This window comes from Pan paniscus, chromosome 5 (genome assembly GCF_029289425.2).
Source record: "Pan paniscus chromosome 5, NHGRI_mPanPan1-v2.0_pri, whole genome shotgun sequence".
In the NCBI taxonomy this organism is placed as follows: domain Eukaryota; kingdom Metazoa; phylum Chordata; class Mammalia; order Primates; family Hominidae; genus Pan; species Pan paniscus.
The window spans coordinates 166740619-166760791 of record NC_073254.2 but is presented as its reverse complement, the minus strand read 5'-3'; the positions used below and the strand labels follow the sequence as shown (position 1 = coordinate 166760791).

General features: G+C 36.9%; 1 protein-coding gene across 5 annotated transcripts in view; it reads right to left on the bottom strand.

Moving 5' to 3' along the window:
- The window catches only part of ADGB (androglobin), a 221790-nt gene that overhangs the window by 66316 nt on the left and 135301 nt on the right, over positions 1-20173 (bottom strand). For all 5 annotated transcript variants that reach the window (XM_034963048.3, XM_055114198.2, XM_055114197.1 and 2 more), the window contains exons 21-26: positions 19010-19145; positions 18235-18372; positions 15673-15766; positions 11691-11825; positions 11013-11166; positions 6179-6366 (exon numbers count right to left, since the gene is read on the bottom strand). In XM_034963048.3, the coding sequence (XP_034818939.1) occupies positions 6179-6366; positions 11013-11166; positions 11691-11825; positions 15673-15766; positions 18235-18372; positions 19010-19145 (845 nt within the window). The remainder of the gene's footprint in view (positions 1-6178; positions 6367-11012; positions 11167-11690; positions 11826-15672; positions 15767-18234; positions 18373-19009; positions 19146-20173) is intronic.

Sequence of the window (20173 nt, the reverse complement as noted above, 5' to 3'; positions counted from 1 at the left end):
CATGTGTATCCCCCTCCCCCTTTCTCTCTCTCTTACTCCTACTCTGGCCATGTGATGTACCTGCTCCCCATTCCTCTTCTGCCATGATTGGAAGCTTCCTGAGGCCTCCCTAGACGCTGAGCAGATGCCAGCATTATGCTTCCTGTACAGCCTGCAGAACCATGAGCCAATTAAACCTCTTTTCTTCAGAAATTACCCAGTCTCAGGTATTTCTTTATAGCAATGCAAGAACAGACTAATACAGTAAGGAAAACTGTCTAATTTTCTGATATGATAACCTAAAAGTAAAACTACTTTTTAAAGTTCACTAACATCCTGAAAATACTGGAGTTATTAGAGACTTTGGCAAAGGATCCCAATATAGTACTGTAAAACAAAAGGAAATAGAACTTTTATTATCATCAAATCCTAGATTTAAAAAATATAACTTTTTGTTTAGATGTAATAAGCAGTCACTTATAAAACTTGATAGCCCTACAAAGGATATAAACAGACGCTTCTCAAAAAATGACATACATGTGGCCAATGAACACATAAAAGATAGCTCAACATCACTGATCATTAGAGAAATGTGAATGAAAACCACAATGAGATACCATCTCATGCCAGTCAGAATGATGATTATTAAGGTCAGGAAACGATAGATGCTGGTGATGTTGCAGAGAAATGGAAACTCTTTTACACCGTTGGTGAGAATGTAAATTAGTTCAATCATTGTGGAAGACAGTGTGGTGATCCTCAAAGATTTAGAACCAGAAATACCATTTGACCCAGCAATCCCATTACTGGGTATATACCCAGAGAAACATAAATCATTCTATTATAAAGATACATGCATGCATATGTTCACCACAGCACTATTCACAACAGCAAAGACATGGAATTAACCCAAACACACATCAATGATAGACTGGATAAAGAAAATATGGTACATATGCACCATGGAATACTATGCAGCCATAAAAAGGAATGAGATCATGTCCTTTGCAGGCACATAGATGAAGCTGGAAGCCATTATCCTCAGCAAACTAATGCAGGAACAGAAAACCAAACACTGCATATTCTCACTTATAAGTGGGAGCTGAACAATGAGAACACATGGACACAGGGAGGGGAACAACACTTACTAGGGCATGTTGCGGGAGGGTGGGGGGTGGGAGAGCAACAGGTAAAAGAGCTAATGCATGCTGAGCTTAATACCTAGGTAATGGGTTTGAAAGGTGCAGCAAACCACCATGGCACATGTTTACCTATGTAACAAACCTGCACATCTTGCACAGGTACACCAGAACTTAATAAAAATAAATACACAAATATAAAACTTGATAGCCCTAAAAGCCACCAAACCTCTTAATAGATCTGCAAACTACTGCCACGTCAACCCTCTCTATTACACAAAAAGCGCTCCTGGCAGAAGCCTTTGGAGCTTCACTGATAATAGCATTTTCTGTGATTCACAAAAATACAGAGAAATTAGCCTCCACCTTCACCCCTCACCAATAGTTTGGAAACCTCTTGCAAAAAGACTGGAAACATGCAGTCTAATCCATTCTTTCCCGCTCCCCTTTTAATGCAATTAAAGAGTTGGCTTTTTGTTCTTATTTTAGGTGATTCCTCACAAATGCTCAGGACTCTATCAACTTTTAATTTCTCTAGAAATTTGCTTTTCTGAGTATCATGTCTCTCATATATATGACGACACTAAAAGACAATACTTTTTTCTCTCTCTATATATGGAAAAGGTCACACAGGCTGGAGTGCAGTGGTGCAATCATGACTCACTGCACCTCGAACTCCTGGGCCCAAGTGATATTTCCGCCTCAGACTCCAATATAGCTGGGACTACAGGTACGCACCACCATGCTCAACTAAATTTTTATTTTTTGTAGAGACAGGATCTCACTATGTTAACCCAGGCTGTTCTTAAACTCCTGGGCTCAAGCAATCCTCCTGCCTCAGCCTTGTAAAGTACTGGGATTACAGGTATGAGCCACTGTACCTGGCCCCTCTCCTGTATCTTAAATAAACCCCACTCTTTATTCCTCCTTGACATTAGTTTGTGCATAAGTACAGTTCTCTCCTATCTTTAAAACAGATTAAAACAAAGCAAAAAACAAACCAACACAACTTTCAGCCTACCTTGCAGTCCAGCCTCTACTGCATTTCCAACTTCCCAGCTCAGCACCTAAGGAGAGTTGTCTGCTTCCACTCTTCTCATCTTACCACTTCCACGTGCCTACTCCATCACCAACACCGGTGATATGGTTTGGCTCTGTGTCCCCACCCAAATCTCATGTTGAATTATGATAATCAGGGTTGGAGGAGCAGCCTGGTAGGAGGTGATTGGATCATGGGGAAGGAATTCCCTTTGCTGTCCTCATGATAGTGAGTGAGTTCTCATGAGATCTGGTTGTTTGAAAGTGTATAGCACTTCCCCCTTCTCTCTCTCTCTCTCTCCTGCTCTGCCATGTGAAGACTCTTCCTGCTTCCTTTTCATCTTCTGCCATGATTGTAAGATTCCTCAGGCTTCTCCAGCCATGCCTCCTGTACATACTGTAGAACTGTGAGTCAATTAAACCTCTTTTCTCCATAAATTACTGAGTCTCAGGTATGTCTTTATAGCAGTGTGAGAACCGACTAACACACCAGGTGCTAAACCTACTCTTGCCAAGGTTTCAAGGAGTTTGTCACTATCCTACAGAAACTTCAGTTCTCATCTTCTTTTACCTCTCAGGAGAACTTGACAGTGTTGACTGGACCCTGATTTCCTCCTCCTTTAAAAACTCTTCCACTATGAGCACAGCAGCTTTTGTACTTTCCCTCCTGTTTGGGGGCTGCTTTGCTTCCATTGACAGACATTCCCACAAACATCAGAGAGTCTTCATGTTCTGTCCTAGGTCTGATTCTCATTTTGCAAACTTTCCTGGGCACTTCCATGAGCAGTAACAGAATAATGACTCCCAAATCAAGGTCTGCAGTGGAACTACCTATGCAGTATCACTTGGCTATTTCACTAGACCACCACATTTAAAAACTAAAAAGGAATCAGTTGTCTTCCTATGGCCCACCTTGCAAATGAGCTTCTCCCCTCTATCTAAGTAAATGACATCATCCAAACATTTCCCAAGTCAAACTCTAGAACTCCAGCAAGGCTGTCAATTTTACCTCAATATATTAAAATCCTTTTTCTTCTCTCCAGATTCACTGTCACTGCCTGTTATGGGTTGAATTTTGTCCCCGCCTACCACCAAAGATCTGTTGGAGTTCTAACCCCCAGTGCTTCACAATGTCACCTATTTGGAGATAGGGTCTTTTGCAGAGAATCAAGTTAAAATTAAGTCATTAGAGTGGGCTCTACTCCAGTATGATTGGTGTCCTCATAAAAAAAGGGAAATTTAGGACTGAGCACTGTGGCTTATGCCTGTAAACCCAGCACTTTGGGAGGCCAAGGCAGGCAGATTGCTTGAGGCCAAGAGTTTGAGACCAGCCTGGTCAACATAGCAAGACTCTGTCTCTACAAAAAATTTAAAAAATAATTAGCTGGGCATGGTGGCATGTGCCCGTAGTATCAGCTACGGTGAGGTGAGAGGATTGCTTGAGGCAGGAGTTAGTTTTTAGTGAGCCATGATTGCACCATTGAGCTCCAGCTGGGCGACAAAGTGAGATTGTCTCTAAAGAAAAAGGGAAATTTGGAAACAGAGGCACACAGGGGAAAATACCACGTGAAGATGTTGGCAGAGATAGATGTGATGCTTCTAAAAGCTAAGGATAACCAAAGATTACCAGCAAACCACAAGAAGCCAGGAGAAAGTCACGAAACAGGTTCTCTCCCACAGCCTCAGTTGGAACCAACCCTGCTGACACTTTGATCTCACACTTCTGTTAATAGTTTCCACAGCTCTGCAACAATAAATGTCTATTGCATAAGTCACCCACCCAGTGTGTGGACTTTTGTTACGACAGTCCTCACAGGTCAATATGCTGCCCTACTTCAGACTGCCATAATCTCACTTCTGGGTTATTTCAAAGCTTTTACCTGGTTTCCCACCCTCTGGTTATGCTCCCCTTCCATTCACTCAACACACTGCTGCCTTGAGTGAAGTTTTTTTTTTTTCATATTCCACATCTTTTATGATTAAATATAATTTTAAAATAATATAGTTCTAACATCTTTTCTGTTATAAAATATAATTAATGGGCTGGGCGCAGTTGCTCACGTCTGTAATCCCAGGACTTTGGGAGGCCGAGGCAGGTGGATCACTTGAGGCCAGGAGTTTGAGACTAGCCTGGACAACATGGTGAGACCTGATCTCTACAAAAAATACAAAAATTAACTAGGCTTGGTGGCATGAACCTGTAATCCCAGCTACTTGGGAGGCTGAGGCTTGAGAATCACTTGAACCCGGGAGGCAGAGGTTGCAATGAGCCAAGATTGTGCTGCTGTACTACAGCCTGGGTGACAGAGTGAGACTCTGTCTCAAAAAAAAAAAAATATATATATATATATATATGTATATACACATGCATATATATAATATATTTTTAAAAATTCATGCTATGCAGACATAATTTTTAACACAAGTCTGATAATGTTTCTTAAAATCCTTTAAAGAGTCCCCTTGCTCCTAATGTAAAAATCCATTCTTCTTGTCCAGTGAGGCTCTTCTCAGAAAGCTTTCGCTGACTTTCTGGTCTTACTACTTACTATAGCATGCCAAAACCCAACTTTGCAAACAAAACAATGTCTTGAGTTTCCAGAAAATGTTGTATATCCTTTAGTTTATGAACTTTCACTTATGCTACCTAAGCAGCTCCCTCTTCACCTTCCTCACCACTCAGCTTGATGACTTTAATACCAGCTTCTGGGAGTAATTTAGGTAGTAGGTTAAATGTCACTTTTTAGTCTATTAGTGGCCCTGCCATGTGATATGATAGTTTTCTATCATAGTAGTTAAAATATTTTATCAGAATTGCTATTTTTAGTTATTGGTGTGTTTCTTTCCTTCTGGGGAATACACATATTTTCCAAATTTTCTGTGCAGAGAAGTGTATATTAAAAAGACAAGATAAGTATTCCAACAACTCGTTGAATAACAACACATTGTTAATGGAGACCAATTATGTATCAGGCACTGTGTTAGGTCCTATATTGAAAATAAATGATTCTTGCCTTCAATCAATGTTGATTCTCACAGTGGCCAGGGTGAAATTAACTAGATAAAATTTGATATGTCACAGTCTCAGAGAGAACAAAGGACTATAGGAACATGACCAGAGCCAACTAATTATATTTGAAGGTTTAAGCACAAAGAAGTTTACTATTGAAAATTATCATTAAAGGTGATGATTTTTTTTTAAGTGGAGAGGTGGGGAGAGGACACATGGGACAAGAGGAAATGCTTGAGCAAAATAAAATTTCCGGGCATATATATCAGGAGGTGGTTGTTAGTTCCATCAGGAGAGCACACTGTGTTAGGCATCTGTTCAAGAATGCTAAATAACATGCTATGTGCTTCAGAGTTTATCTGTAGCCAATGGAACGTTATCAAAGGTTTTAAAGCAGGAGAATCACATATTTAAATATGTGTGGTTGAAAGGCAATTACTGTGGAAGTAAAGGATGAGTATGTAAATGGATAGGGAGAATGAGAAAAGACTGATTAAGCGCAGAAAAGGGAATATAGTAGAGTCATGGATTGCAGAAACAAAACAATTGTATAGACTGAAGATAATGAGGGCTGGAAATAGTGCAGGGACATTGAAGACTGATTAACGAAAGAGAGTGGAATCTATAATTAGGCTATTTAAGGAGAACACTGCACATAGATGAGCATAAAAAGAAGGCTGAGTTGGTTGATTAAACCCCCACAAAATACTAGCCAGAGATGGAGCAGAAGAAGAAGAAAATAGTAAGAGGAAGCCATGTCATGAAGAATCTTTAATCAAAGTCAAGTAGGATGAAGACTTAGGGAAATCTCACTACCATTATATGTAGCCATACAGGCTTAATCTTACATAACACCCACATAATCACATCACACTCAATTAATTGTTTCCAAAAAGAATATAGAATTTGAAATTCAAAACCGACTCAGGATTTTACTGCAGAATTTATTTTTATCCTAAAATATTAATATTTTTTTAAAAAATGCCTTTCCCCTTCTGTCATTTACTTGTACCTGAATAAAATTTTCTTATCATTGGGTATGTAGTAATCTCGGATTTCCTTTATGGTAAAGGAATTGCATGGAGAGTCTCGAGAGAGGCATGGCAGTGGAGCAGAAGAACCGATGAGACGCAGTTTCCATCGTGAGGCTGCTACATATGTGTCGCCTGTAAATGCTTCTGCCACGAAAGTGTATCCCTTCTATAAGAAAGATAAATTACACAGAAATGAATTATGTCGTTATTATTCTATCGAATGTACAATATCTAATAGTGCTAAATGTCTTATTATTATGATATACCTATAGGTCCCAAGATCTCTTAATAAACATAGAATCACTAGGATTATGTTTGGAATTTCTCTTAGAAAGCACTATCCTACAAAGTTTTCAGGAAAATAATAAACTCTGGTATTTTCCTTTGTGTGGTTCCTTAACTATAAAATAAAGTGCTTAACTACAATAGATGATTACTATGTCCTCTTCTAATTCTTCTAATGCCTCCCATGGCAGATTTTTATCATTGCACCATCCCAGAGTAGCCCAAAAGCTTCTTACTTGATTTTCCTGTCACCCAGATTATCTTTCTGGAATACTGAAGTAAGAAAAGCAGAAGAGTTCAAAGAAATGTATTCTGTTGACATGACAGGTAAAACTGTAAAATTAATAGCTGATTTGATTCCACAGAACCCAGATGTGTGATTGAGGATGAGCTCTTTAGATTGCAGAAAAGGGGCAGCTCAAGAGCCTGGGAATGGCTTACTTTATGATGGGGAAGAGCTTGGTTTAACATAATTGGATAGCTGGCTAAAAAGTCAGTGAATCAAAAGCATGATATCATAATAGATGCAAATGTTCAAAGTAATTCTGAGATTATAATTCCAGATGCCCCCAATAAAGAATAAAAAGATAGATTTGTCTTCCAGCTGTACTCTGCCCACAAATAGCTCTCTGGTATGTTTAGATTTCCAGAAGTAAAAATTAGATATATGTAAGCCAGAATGAATTTTTTAAAAGTTTCATACACATCTAGAAATATTAGCTGGAATTCCAGTCCCCATAATGAGATGAGAATTGCAACACCAGTAAGGACTTTATGACATCATGTTTGGGGCAAGTAAAAAAAATGTATAATAAAGCATTTTTACTGGCGAAGGGTAATGCACATATGTATTGATATTTTTATTATTATTTGAGTTCATTGTACTACTGAATTAAAGAGGCAAAGCAAAATTATTTTGTTTTTGCTTAGACTCAGAATGATTATAAAGGAAAAAGTTATTAAATGGTGGGATTAGATATTGGTAAGTGAAAATCCAAAGCTAAATCAGTGATAGGATTATAGGACAGAACTTGGCTATTCTAAATGGATTCAGTAGTAAAACAGCTATATAATCGAGTACTGAGTATTGAGGAATCCCATAGACTAGTATTCTGAATTACAGTGTATGGTCTTGAGTATTTATGAAAAAAAATAGAGCAAACAATTCTGATTTTTCAAACTTAAGAAGAATATATACTCTGCAAACCACAGATTAGTAAGTTTAATAATAGTGCTTATCAAAGTTCTGCCGCAGCTCATAAAAAGCATGTCTCACGTGAACCTCAAAGATAAAACCTATTCTTAAAGCCAGCATGAGTTTATTGGAAACAAAACTTATTTACTTTTTTCATAAGATTAGAAGACACAACATCAGGTAAAAGTTGCAGACATGGTGTTTATGAATTTCGGGCAGGCATATGTCAAGGCCTCTGGTGAATTTCGTATGGGTCAGGATGCCTCCGGATGAGCCTGCTGGGCAGAATTAGCCACAAAATTCCCACCTAAGATTGCTAGTTATACAACTGCTCAATACAGTTTTAGACATTATCTAGCCAGCCAAAGATGTTCTCTCTTGAGGTGTCTCTTGAGTCCACCATATCAACATGCCTTGTAGGTACCCAAAGACTGATGCAATCACAGGGTACAAAACAATGGAGCAATGATCCTCTTTATGTTTTGCGGGTCAGAATTACTTTCAGAGGCAGCATTCAGTTCTGGGAACCACATTTTAGCAGGGACAAAGGTTGTTTGGATAAATGTTCAAAGATCAAGAATTATGAAGAGAGGAAAACTGCAGCACAAAAGGGTCCAATTAAGCTCTTTTTCTATTCACACAGCTTGACATACTCCTCCGCATTTCTCCACTTTTAACTTTTTTTCTTTTTGGAGATGGAGTTTCGCTCTTGTCACCCAGGCTGGAAAGCAGTGGCGTGATCACGGCTCACTGCAACCTCTGTCTTCTGGGTTCAAGTGATTCTCCTGCCTCAGCTTCCCTAGTAGCTGGGACTACAGGCGCACGCCACCACGCCTGGCTAATTTTTGTATTATTAGTAGAGACAGGCTTTTGCCATTTTGGCCAGGCTGGTCTCGAACTCCTGACCTCAGGTGACCCACCCACCTTGGCCTACCAAAGTGCTGGGATTATGGGCATGAGCCACTGCGCCCGGCCTTAACTTTTTTTCTAAACAGAGCTGGCTAGAGTGAGAGGGCAGAAGAGATAAAATATGAGACAGGAAGTATGTTTGCTGCAATCTCAATTTACAACTTAAAAATAATAGTTAAGTGGAGCTGGAATGTTCTTCTGAACGTTGACTCAAAATGTATCACTTAGAACTATCCGAAAAATTCAAGTTTAATCTAGAGAGGGATGTCTACAATGGAGTTTCTAAAACAAAAACCAAACCCATCCCAACCCAAGGAGGTATGCTAGATGTAAATAATAATCAGATTCGTACTTGGTTCAACCAAATATTCTTTAAAGGTCTCTTCCAAAATGAAGTATTCAAGACTAGCATTAGTATATTTATCTAGTAATACAAAATTCATTGCTAGAATTTGATGACATCTATAACCTTGATAGTCTCCCTTTAAATTAAATCATCTTCTTCCTCTTAATCTTTGTGACTTTTGAATTCTAATCACAAATTAAATAAACTGTTTCTATTCAAAAGGAAGTCTAACTCAAACTTTAAAAACAAACATTCAAAAAATCATTTACTGGTGTGTGGACAAATTTGTTCGTGAAGAACTAGCTCTGTAGTTTGGTTTAACCCAAGGCATTCTGCTGCAGAAAGGTCAGGTTTAGAGGAGGGGTTTCCAATATTTGGCTTCCCTGGGCCACAGTGGAAGAATTGTCTTGGGCCATGCATAAAATGCACTAACACTAACTAAACTCAGAAGCTTAAAAAAAAAAGAATCACAAAAATATCTCATAGTGTTTTAAGAAAGTTTACGAATTTGTGTTGGGATATATTTAAAGTCACCCTGGGCAGCACGCAGCCTATGGGCCGCGGGTTGGACAAGCTTGGTTTAGAGATATCATTTATTAGAACATGGGGAAGAATAAATATAGTATAAAAGGAAATTGTGTGGGTCAAATAAAGTTTGTAAATACATGTCTGATGTACAGGAATTGAATTTTTATTAGCAAAATATTCTGTTTTTAAGTGATATGTAAATGCCCTTTCAAGGTAATTAACAAAAACAATAAGTAAAAATAATATATTGATGCATTGACTTTAATCAAGTGAGTTTTTAAAAATTATGCTTAGGTGTATAATTCCAAATATAGATAACTGCACAAAAATACTGATGTTTATAAGATTTGCTTATAAAATGTAAATGTTAAATTTGCCAAATTTAATGCAAAATAAAAATAATTTAAGCTTAAGTTACAATTTGATAATATCAAATTTAATAAAATCTGATTGTAATATAAAAAATCTGTCTTATTAAAAATGATAGAAAAATATGCTAAGGGTTTAATGAAACATATACAACTTCTAATTATAATAAAATGGTAAAAAATCTTTCAAGAAAACAGATTATATATGTATATAATATACACATATACACACATATGTATCAATGGGGTTAAGTAATTTCATCAAAAATTTAATTGCCCTTATTTTTAAAATGTTTCCTAAAATCTCTAAGACAGCATGAAAGAGCTATTAGGATTTTTATGGAGTTAATACATTTTTAAATGTATCCTTCATTTATACAAAAGCAGTATTCATGAGATAAGTATGTTCTAATTTACACAAAATAATGTATAGAATCATAGGCTGAAATGAATCTCAGAAGTCAAGTACAGACATAACTCAAAAAGAAAAATGAAGAGGTTTAAAGACATAAAGCTGCAGAATGGAAGACCAGAGCTAAAACAGCCCTCTTCATATCCAGCTAGGTATACATTATCATTTGTTGTGATTCTCTCTTAGAGGAAATGACTGAAAAGACAAATATGAGGTTTGAATAAACAGAGAAGCAATGTGGATTGAGTGAAGGTCAGAGATCAGGGTCTATCATTTAGCCACAGTAGGGTCCCCAAGTACCTCTGGCTGGTAAAGCAATTTATTTAGCTCTCAAAATGAGGTGGTGATGGTTGGTGGCTATGTAACTACAATTTTCTGAAATATACAGGAGTAGAATAAAAACCCAGTGGGAAACAAAGATAATCATATGATTTGGTTTTGGGATAAGGCTAAAGGAGCTCTTTAGATTCATTTCTATTTTAAGCATTTATATGTTTTTTAAATTTCAATAATTAGAATTTCTAATGCTTTCTTTTTGTCATATTTTCTTTCGGAAGAAGAAAGAGCGTTGAGAGGTAAAGAATGCTTTAGCACTTACATTTAATATCTCCTACTGTTAAATATATGGGACTTCTATAGTGAAAGATCAGGGCCTTATTTGTCTGTTAAGTAGATTAAAAACAACTCTACCCTCCCTTCAGGACCCTCTACAAGCTGGTGGCTTTTCACTGCCATTCTATCATATGTGGAGAATAAATTTTATACCTACCTTATTCTTGGTATAAAGATAAGGCACCACTTTTTGGAACACCTTTGGCACTTGCTCCATTGTGTCATTATTAACAATGTGTAGGATACAGATTGGAAGTGTAGTATATACTTTGGGAACCAAAATCATGTCTTGAGGAACCAAAAGTGTTTCTCTGTAATTACAAAAGCATGAACTTTCCCTTGATGTGAATTCTTAAAGGAAGTTTGAAATTTGCATTAATGCCAAGAAATTTTTTTAAAAATCCAAAGTTCCAAATAACTAAAAGGCACACATATTATTTTCTTTTAAAAATTACTATTAATATGTTATTTTGTCAAGTAAACGCAAACTCTATTAAAAAATCAATTTTATAAGTAATTTGTGACTTTTACCAAATATGCTATTGCTTAGAAATTAAAGGATCTTTTTCTATACTAAAAGCATATTAATTTGTTATAGTATTTTTATCATGAACATAAAAGCTTCTAATAATTACTAAACATTCTTCATATTTTGATGAAAAGAATAGATAAAAATTTCTATAATATCTCATTTAAAATGCCAAGTGTGGAAGAATTTTAACTAACTTATGAAAGCAACCCAGAAGCTAATACCTTTACTACTATCATAAATATTCATAAATACAGATATTGCAAGCCATTTAGAGACATATTTGTCACTATATAACAACCTCACCTGAATACTATAAACCAAGAATTTGGTGGCTGTTCTTGATAAGTCACAGTATAATCTGCAAAAGCAATCTTAGTTTCTTCATCTTGATAGCATGGATAAGATTCCAAAGACTTGCACTTGCTTTTAAACATTAGTCTAGAAATATAAAAATAAATTATGTATCAATGGCAAAAGCCACTTTAAAGATAAACTCTATTTACAAAAAGAAATGACAAAAAATAGTATAAGATATTGCAAGTCATTGTTGGCTAGATTGAGATCTTGATCAAAGGGGGTCTGTGTAGTCCCTGATACATGGTGCCAAGAGAAGGGGACCCATTCTAGGTTAATCACAAAAGATGTCTGTCAAAGGTGCCCAAGGTTATCTGAGGCTCTCAAAGGAAACATGATTCATGATTGAGGGAGTAAAGTTTACAGGGGGGAAACCAGAACCAAAGTTGAAGCTATAAGGATAGAAAAACTAGAAGCAAGCAAACCAGCAACAAAACTGGGTGAGAGTCACTGAAGGGCCTGGAATTGAAGTAGAGAGAATGGAGACTGAAATGGAGTTTAAAGTGAGAAATACGTTTGGAAAAATAGATTTTAAAAATCTAAGGCCATGCGCAAGTGGAGAGTGCTGGCTTTCCTCCTGCATGATTTCTGAGTGTATAAGGGAGTAGAGCATACACTGCTAAACTAATTATGGAGCTGAGGTTTCTCCACGTTTTCCCCCTGGAAGGCTGTGACATATTCCAGAACATAATGGGAGTGATGATGTGATGGATTTTCCAGGTCTTATCCCTCCTATTCTGCCAGAAACTGGATGTGCCCTTTATAGCACTGGGAATATAAGGCCCTTTATACGATGTCTCAGGTATTAGCTGGGATGGAAGCATTATGGCCATAGCAAATGGTTCTCTTTTAGAGGTCTAGACAGAGCCAGAGGTGTTCTTGTCTTCCAGAAGGCAGATGTTTTCATCGATTGTCAGTGGAAAGCAAAGCCATGGTGGTCCTCATGGAAGACAAAAGTCACATACTCCATTTTATCATTGGTTTTTGTTGATCATAGGCTTTTGGTAGGAGGAAACTAACAGGATTATACTTGGAAGGGGTTTAAAAGGCCTTTTAAAATGGTGACAAAGACAAATAATAGGGTAACCATCTATCCTGGTTTGCCTGGGATAGCTGTGGTTTATACTTACAGTCCTAATTATTAACTATTTATTACAGTCCTAATTATTACAGGCCTAATTATTAACAGTTCTCCATCTTTTCTTGTCAATGTCCTAGTTTGGATGATCAATAGTATGATAATTCTAAGTAGGAGCTATAAAGTGCAGGTCTGTCAGTGCATGACACCCCTGTAAATCACACAGGGCTGGCCTAATCTATACAAGGATGTTGGCTCAACCAACATGGGAATTAAGCTGGTCGCAGTGGGAATTGACTGTAACAGGACCTGCCACCATTCTAAAATAAGAGTGTGATTTCCAGTCTTCCCAGACTGTCACTGTTCCCCTTAAACATTCTACCCGTTTAATGAATGTAGAGCCATCAAAATCCTGATGAACTATATAGAATATTTTGAATGACCCAGGGTGATATACCTGACTGAGTTGGAAGATTTAGTCTTAATTAAGAATTAGTTTCAATTTAGTCAGATTTTTATCTGATACGATGCCCTCATAGGGGAGTTTGTTTTTTAGACATCATTTGCAAGAAAATAGGGTGCAAGATCTCACCCACAGATTTTCCTATGATAGGCCCCACAATGCAGAAGCAACTTGTATAAGAGGGTCTGTTCTCTCTGTGTGCGTCCACACAATTGGATTGAATTGTTAAGATGAAATGGGATTCGGCCGGGCGCAGTGGCTCACACCTGTAATCCCAGGTAATCCCAGCACTTTGGGAGGCGGAGGCAGGTGGATCATGAGGTCAGGAGATCGAGACCATCCTGGCTAACACACTGAAACCCCATCTCTACTAAAAATACAAAAAATTAGCTGGGCATGGTGGTAGGCACCTGTAGTCCCAGCTACTAGGGAGGCTGAGGCAGGAGAATGGCGTGAACCCAGGAGGTGGAGCTTGCAGTGAGCCCGGATCGTGCCACTGCACTCCAGCCTGGGTGACACAGCGAGACTCCATCTAAAAAAAAAAAAAAAAAAAAAGATGAAATGGGATTCAATCTTAAGACTAAATCATAAATTGGTAAACTCAGTCTTCCCCAAATTGACTTGGGGGAAGTTCTTCCCCTTCAGAGTTGAGAATGAAAGGCTAGGCTTCAGAACCTCAAAGTTCCACATGTAGTAGTAATGACAATACCAATGTTTACAGTGGCTACTTTTCTGTAATAATTCAATCTGTGGCATTGTGCTAAGTACTTTTCCTGTCTACCTTAATTTATCTTTACAGATTTATGAGGGAATAGTACTATACAGTAGATATCCCTAGGCTACATATAAAAATTAAGTTTAGAGAGGATAAGAATCTTATCTTAGATAACAATAATTAGTAGAGCCGGGGTTAGCTTCAGGTCTTGTGTCAAATTATGTGCTCTTAACCATAAAATTAATGCCTGCTAGGATAAGGTAGCTTTGGATGCCACTGGCATTTGAGTTTAAATAACAGACTTTTTGGTTTTATCTGTCCAAGAAATGTGTATGTAGAACTCAAAGCATTGAAAGAGCATGGCCTCTGTATCAGATATGAGCTGAGATTCCGTGAAATGGTCTTGGCTGTAGTGGAAAGATCACATGGAGAAGAACAACAATCCCCTGAAGGTATTATGCTAGTGTTACACCTCCCTGGTGTACTGATCCTATTCCCTAATAGGGACACTCACTTTTTAGCACATCGTTTTCATGAAAATTAGGTGTAGGATCTGACCTAGAGATCTCCTCCTGGTAGCCCCAAAATACAAAAGCAGGTTGGAAAAGAGGGTTTGTGCTCCTTATGTGCATTCATACAATTGAAACTTTAGGCAAAAGTGTAGCCCTTTTAGGAAATGGGTTCTGGAGTAAAGGTTAATCAAGCAATCTGCATGGGGTCTGCGGAGTCTCTTGAAAATGTAAATTGATGTCTTTTATCAGTTTTGGAAAGTTCTCACCTGTTATCTTTGTACCTTCTGTCACTCCAATTACTTACACACTAAGATTTCTGAGAATACCCCACAAGTCCCTTACGCTATTTTCCATTCATTTTCTCTTAGCTTCACTTGGGATACTTTTTATTGACATATTACCCAGTTCACTAAACTCTTCTTCTGCTATGCCTAATCTGTGGTTAAATTCATCAATGAGTTCCTAATTTTGGTTATTAAAATGTTCATTGATGTACTTTCCATTTGTCTGTGTTTTATTACATTCTCAAACGTTTCATCTATTTTCTCTTTTTTATTATTTATTTTCTTGTTCATTTTCATAACAGTCATGTTTAGAGGTTTTTTTTTCTGCCACCTCTGAAATCTACATCACCAGAGGGTATGGTTCCACATATTTTCCATAATGTATGGTGTGTATATATATTGGCGGGGAGGTGAGTGGGTGTGTAATTTTTTTCTGTTTTTTTCAGGTTAGCTTGACTGTTGGACATGAGTTATGGCCAGAATGCAGTTTTTCTAAGGTTCGATCTACCTCTGCCTTGTCCCTGTTTAGAAAGTGTTGTCCTCCAAGGATTTCATCTGACTATTTGTTGACTGGGATCTCATCCGCTCCCAGGTCCTAAACTTTAATTTTTGTCTTCTCAGTACCATAAGATTTAAGGAAACTTTGTTCTGCTCCTAGAGGTTTTCTGCTTAGAATTTTAGTTATGTGCAATTAAAACATAAACAAAAAGTAGCAAGTACCATAGAAATGTTTCAGATAAAATATTGTGGAAGGTCCGAAGTAATGGTGTGGTTCTAGCTGCCGTGACTGGGGAGCTCTCAACAAATATGGTAGTATTCAAACTGGACTTCAACAAAAGGACAATATACTGCAATAAAAATATCATTTGACTGCTTTACCTTAAGAGAGAAACTGCATACTGTTCTAAATTCATTTCCAATACAGCCCAAACTTTTTGAAGAGTATCTGCAACACTGATATTTTCTTTTGTGTCTAAAAATAATAATAAATAATAAAAACGTTAAGCTTTAAGATGCCTGAAAGATCATCTTGTCCAAAGCCTTCATTTTCACAAATGAAGTTGAAACTCACAAGTAAGATGGTATTCAAAGTCATAGGCTTCATTAGCAGAAAACTCAGGTTTAAAATATGAGCTACAAACTTCTAGTCAAGAGCTCTGCTCACTGTGTTATGCTGTTTCCCTTCATCTTTAATTTAAAGTTTTAGAATATTACTTGACCTAATTTAAGATAGTCATCAAAGCATTTACATAAGGAGACCTCTGTCACACTAAAACTTTTTTTGTGACAGATCTTATCTCAGAAAAAGTAATCCATCCAATTTTTGTAAAGAACAATGGCTAATAGGATTTTATTAGATCTCAATCTACTGCATTATCTGCAAATGGTTTAAAAGTAGATAATTTGCCAAGAAAATGTGAATCCTTATTAAGAGCCTCAAATTTACTGTATCAGAAACTAACATTCTTTTTCTAATTATCCTATCTTAATTTCTTCATAGTATTTACCAGCATCTGAAATTGATATCTTCATATATTTACTTGTCTATTATATGCTTACTCTCACTGGAATACAAGATTCATCAGAGTAGAAACCTTGTCTGTTTCATTGACTGCTATAAGGCCAAAATACGTAACATTGCCATGCAATCAAGAGTTATTCAATAAATATATGTTGAGTGAAAAAAATGCAAACACCATTTAAAAAAACATTTTGAATTGTTGAACACAAACTCTATGAAGTACATTACTAAATTGCCCATATTTTCAGTCTCTAAAAAGGGAAGTAAAATCATTATATGAAAATTTTTACAACATATATGGACAATAAAAGCATATTTTACCATATGCATGGTTTGAATATATTTCCCAAACTTTATGTGTTAGAAACTTAATTCCCAAAGTAACAGCATTGAGAAGTGGAACCTTTTAAGAGGTGATTAGCTCATGAGGACTATGCCCTTATGAATGAATTAATGTGATTATCGAAAGAGTGTTAGTTATCTCAGAAGTGGCTTCCTGATAAAAAGATGAGTTCTGGCTCTCTCTATCCCTCCTTTATCTCTCTCTCTCTCTTTCATGAATGTGCTCTCTCGCCCTGCCTCCTTCCTCATGGGATAAAGGCTCTGTCCAGATGCAAACCCCTTGATTTTGGATTTTCCAGCCTTCAGAACTGTAAGAAATACATCTCTGTTCTTTATAAATAACCCAGTCTTTGGTATTCCATTATAGCAGCACAAAATGAAGCAAGACATCCTATATTGAGTTTGATGAATGCATATGTTTTGTAATGGGGAAAAAACCCATTGAATTAGACAACTATCATTAAACTATGTAATTTAGGGTTTTTAAACCATTGTGTATCTGACGTTTTTACTGCTTAAACATTTTAAATATTATCATTAAATGTTTTAAATAGATTCTTTTTTTTTTTACAAGAAAGTTTTTCAATATATGTAAAGAATTCTATTGGAGGTAAGGCTTCTCCTATCAAAATGTCAGCAAAAACCACAGAATGAAAATAATTGAATATATATTTTTTGTTTTTTGTTTTTTTGAGACAAGATCTCACCCTGTCGCCCAGGCTAGAGTGCAGTGGTGTGATCTTGGCTCAGGCTCGCTGCAGCCACCACCTCCTGGGTTCAAGTAATCCTCCCACCTCTGCCTCCCAAGTAGCTGGGACTACAGGCACATGCCACCATGCCTGGCTAATTTTTATATTTTTTGTAGAGACATGGTTTCCCCATGTTGCCCAGGCTGGTGTTGAACTCCAGAGCTCAAGCAGTCTGCCCACCTCAGCCTCCCAAAGTGCTTGAATATAAGTTTTGCATCTGCCATGTTTTATTTTAAGCTGATAAAACTGGCCTATTGGCAAAAAGATTTTATTTCATATACATAGATGTATCTGATTTAATAAATTTAAGAACACACTTAACATGCATTTTATGCCTTCTAGATGTGTGTCACTACGGACATATATAGTGGCTTCTTTATTATGCATTAGTTTATTCATTCACTTAATTATTCACTCATTTGTTTGAAAAATCATCTGGAAATGTGAAAATATCTATGACTTAGCTGAGGCTGACTGAGGTAGCACAAGTGCTAGCTACTTGGGATATATACAGAAAAAGACCAGTTCCCTGTTTTAAAAGAACTTGCAATAGATTGGGAAAACAAAGCTGATAATGCATTCATTTTTTCACTCATTCTTTCAGCAAGTATTTATTGTGTGCTTATGATGCACCAGGCACTGTGCCAATCCTGGGAACAAGACACTCGGTGCATTGGACATGCTTCCTGATTTCAAATAATTTCATTAGTTAGAGGACTGAAATTAATTAGCCATAAAGTGGGGGACTCCAAAATACTTTCATTAACACACATAAATATTTATTCTTATACAAACAAGTTCATTTTATAAATGTTTGGACAATCATACCTGGTATTCTGGCTTTCATAAGCAATCTAACGTAAGTTCCTCTCCACATGGCTTGAATTTTAATTGCTGCTGCTACTTCCTCAGCAGAATACTCTTTATCACTTGTGGGCATACGATATTTAACGTCCAGCCATTCCACTGGAAAGGGAAAAACAAACTTTGGACTGAAAGTTATATTTCATCCCTTCCCTAAGTTTCAACGCCTTCAGCTGCCAAAGCCCTCCAACATATAAAATTCTACATTGCAAGAGTTAGTATCATATTTAATATTGCCGGCTCTAGGTGGTTCTTGTTAGAATGTAAATATTCTGCAGGAGGGAAAACACACAAAATAGGGACATATTGGTGAACTACTATTGATTCCTGTGTGAATATAGCCAGAGATTTTTCTCAAAAATAAAAGACATGTTAAAATGATGGGAGCAGAGCATGGGAAGAAGAGAGAAAAGTAGGGTTACTTGAGTCAGAGGATCTTGCCAGAATTCTTCAAATCAAACCATATAGATTAGTGACTTCCATATTTTTAAGGTTAGGAGTAAATAAAACAGGGAAATTCTCCCCTGTAAGACACTCCCCTAGAAGTGTATGTGGTGGGGATTAGGGGTAGGGGATCCCCAGCAGGTCCTTGGAGCCCCTTGAGCTCTTAGAGCACTGCTTGAACTCCATGACAGTCCACACAGACTTATTCCACTTACTCCACAAACACATTTCTTAAATTATTTACCTTACTTAAAACTAGGAATTCCTTGATTAAATATATACAATTCATGGGTACCTAAAGAAACCTCTTCCAAGGAGGAATTGAGTAACTCCAAGTCCAAAACCATAGCCCGGAATGCAAATTTGAAGTTTGGAGGAGGTTTTGTTATTTGAACTTTTTTCATTAAACGCCATAAGGAAAGATGAAAAACCTGAAACACATAAAGTACATTAATTTTTTTATAGCAAGAAAATACCGTCATCTGGCCAGAGAAGCTCTAAAAAATTTTTAGATACTCTAACAATAAAAAATAAAAACCATTTCTCAGATGTACACGCAACCTAACAGAAGATTCTTTGAAGTCTCACCTGCCCAGTAAGAGACCAAAATTATCATTTGATTATTTCTAATTTAACAAAATGTAATCACTACAACATTTATAATATAGACTCAATGAAAATACAGCATTAAACTGGTAGAGGAGGTAAAGAATAAGGTAAAAAAAATAGCATTATCCTTCTGCTTAAGCAAGTTAAATAGCTTATTTTATTGATTCTAAGACGCCATCCATTGTAAGACACACTATTATTTCATATGCTACATAAAATGAAAATATGTTTCTTAGAGTTTTTTTAATCACTTAATAGTAGTACTAACCTCATATTGAAAAAACTTTTAGACTTATTTAAACAAAGCTTTTTCATCATATGTCACATAGTTGTGTAATTAAGTATAAAATGGAGATTTTTTTTTTTTTTACCAAAATAGCTTCCTTTTGCATAAGTGATTCATTCACCAAGACCCCTTACATATTAAATCAGGGCCAGCTACATTGAGCCCGTGCAGAGTAATCTTGGTAGCATGAAATGGTGAACCGACCACCTGGGCTCTCTTTCATCCAGGCTCAGTCATCTAACCTACCAGCAACAGAAACTGACTCTGGTCTTTGATATGGTATAGTCCCCTGAGAAGTCCAGTCAGTTACTTGGTGGCAAATTGCTTTCAGTGGACTAGACTTCCATTAGGTGGGTCACTGATTCCTTACAAGAATTGACTCCTGCTTCAGCTATGAGTTTGCTTTCTGTGTCCTTGGTACCTCGGCCAGCATCCAAGAGGTTATAGAAAATCTGGTTTACAAACATGGGATTCAGCTAACATACCCGTGGATCAAGAGTTGCATTATAGAGTAAAGATTTAATCACCGGGAATAGTCTGGAACATGTTGGTCCTAATATATAC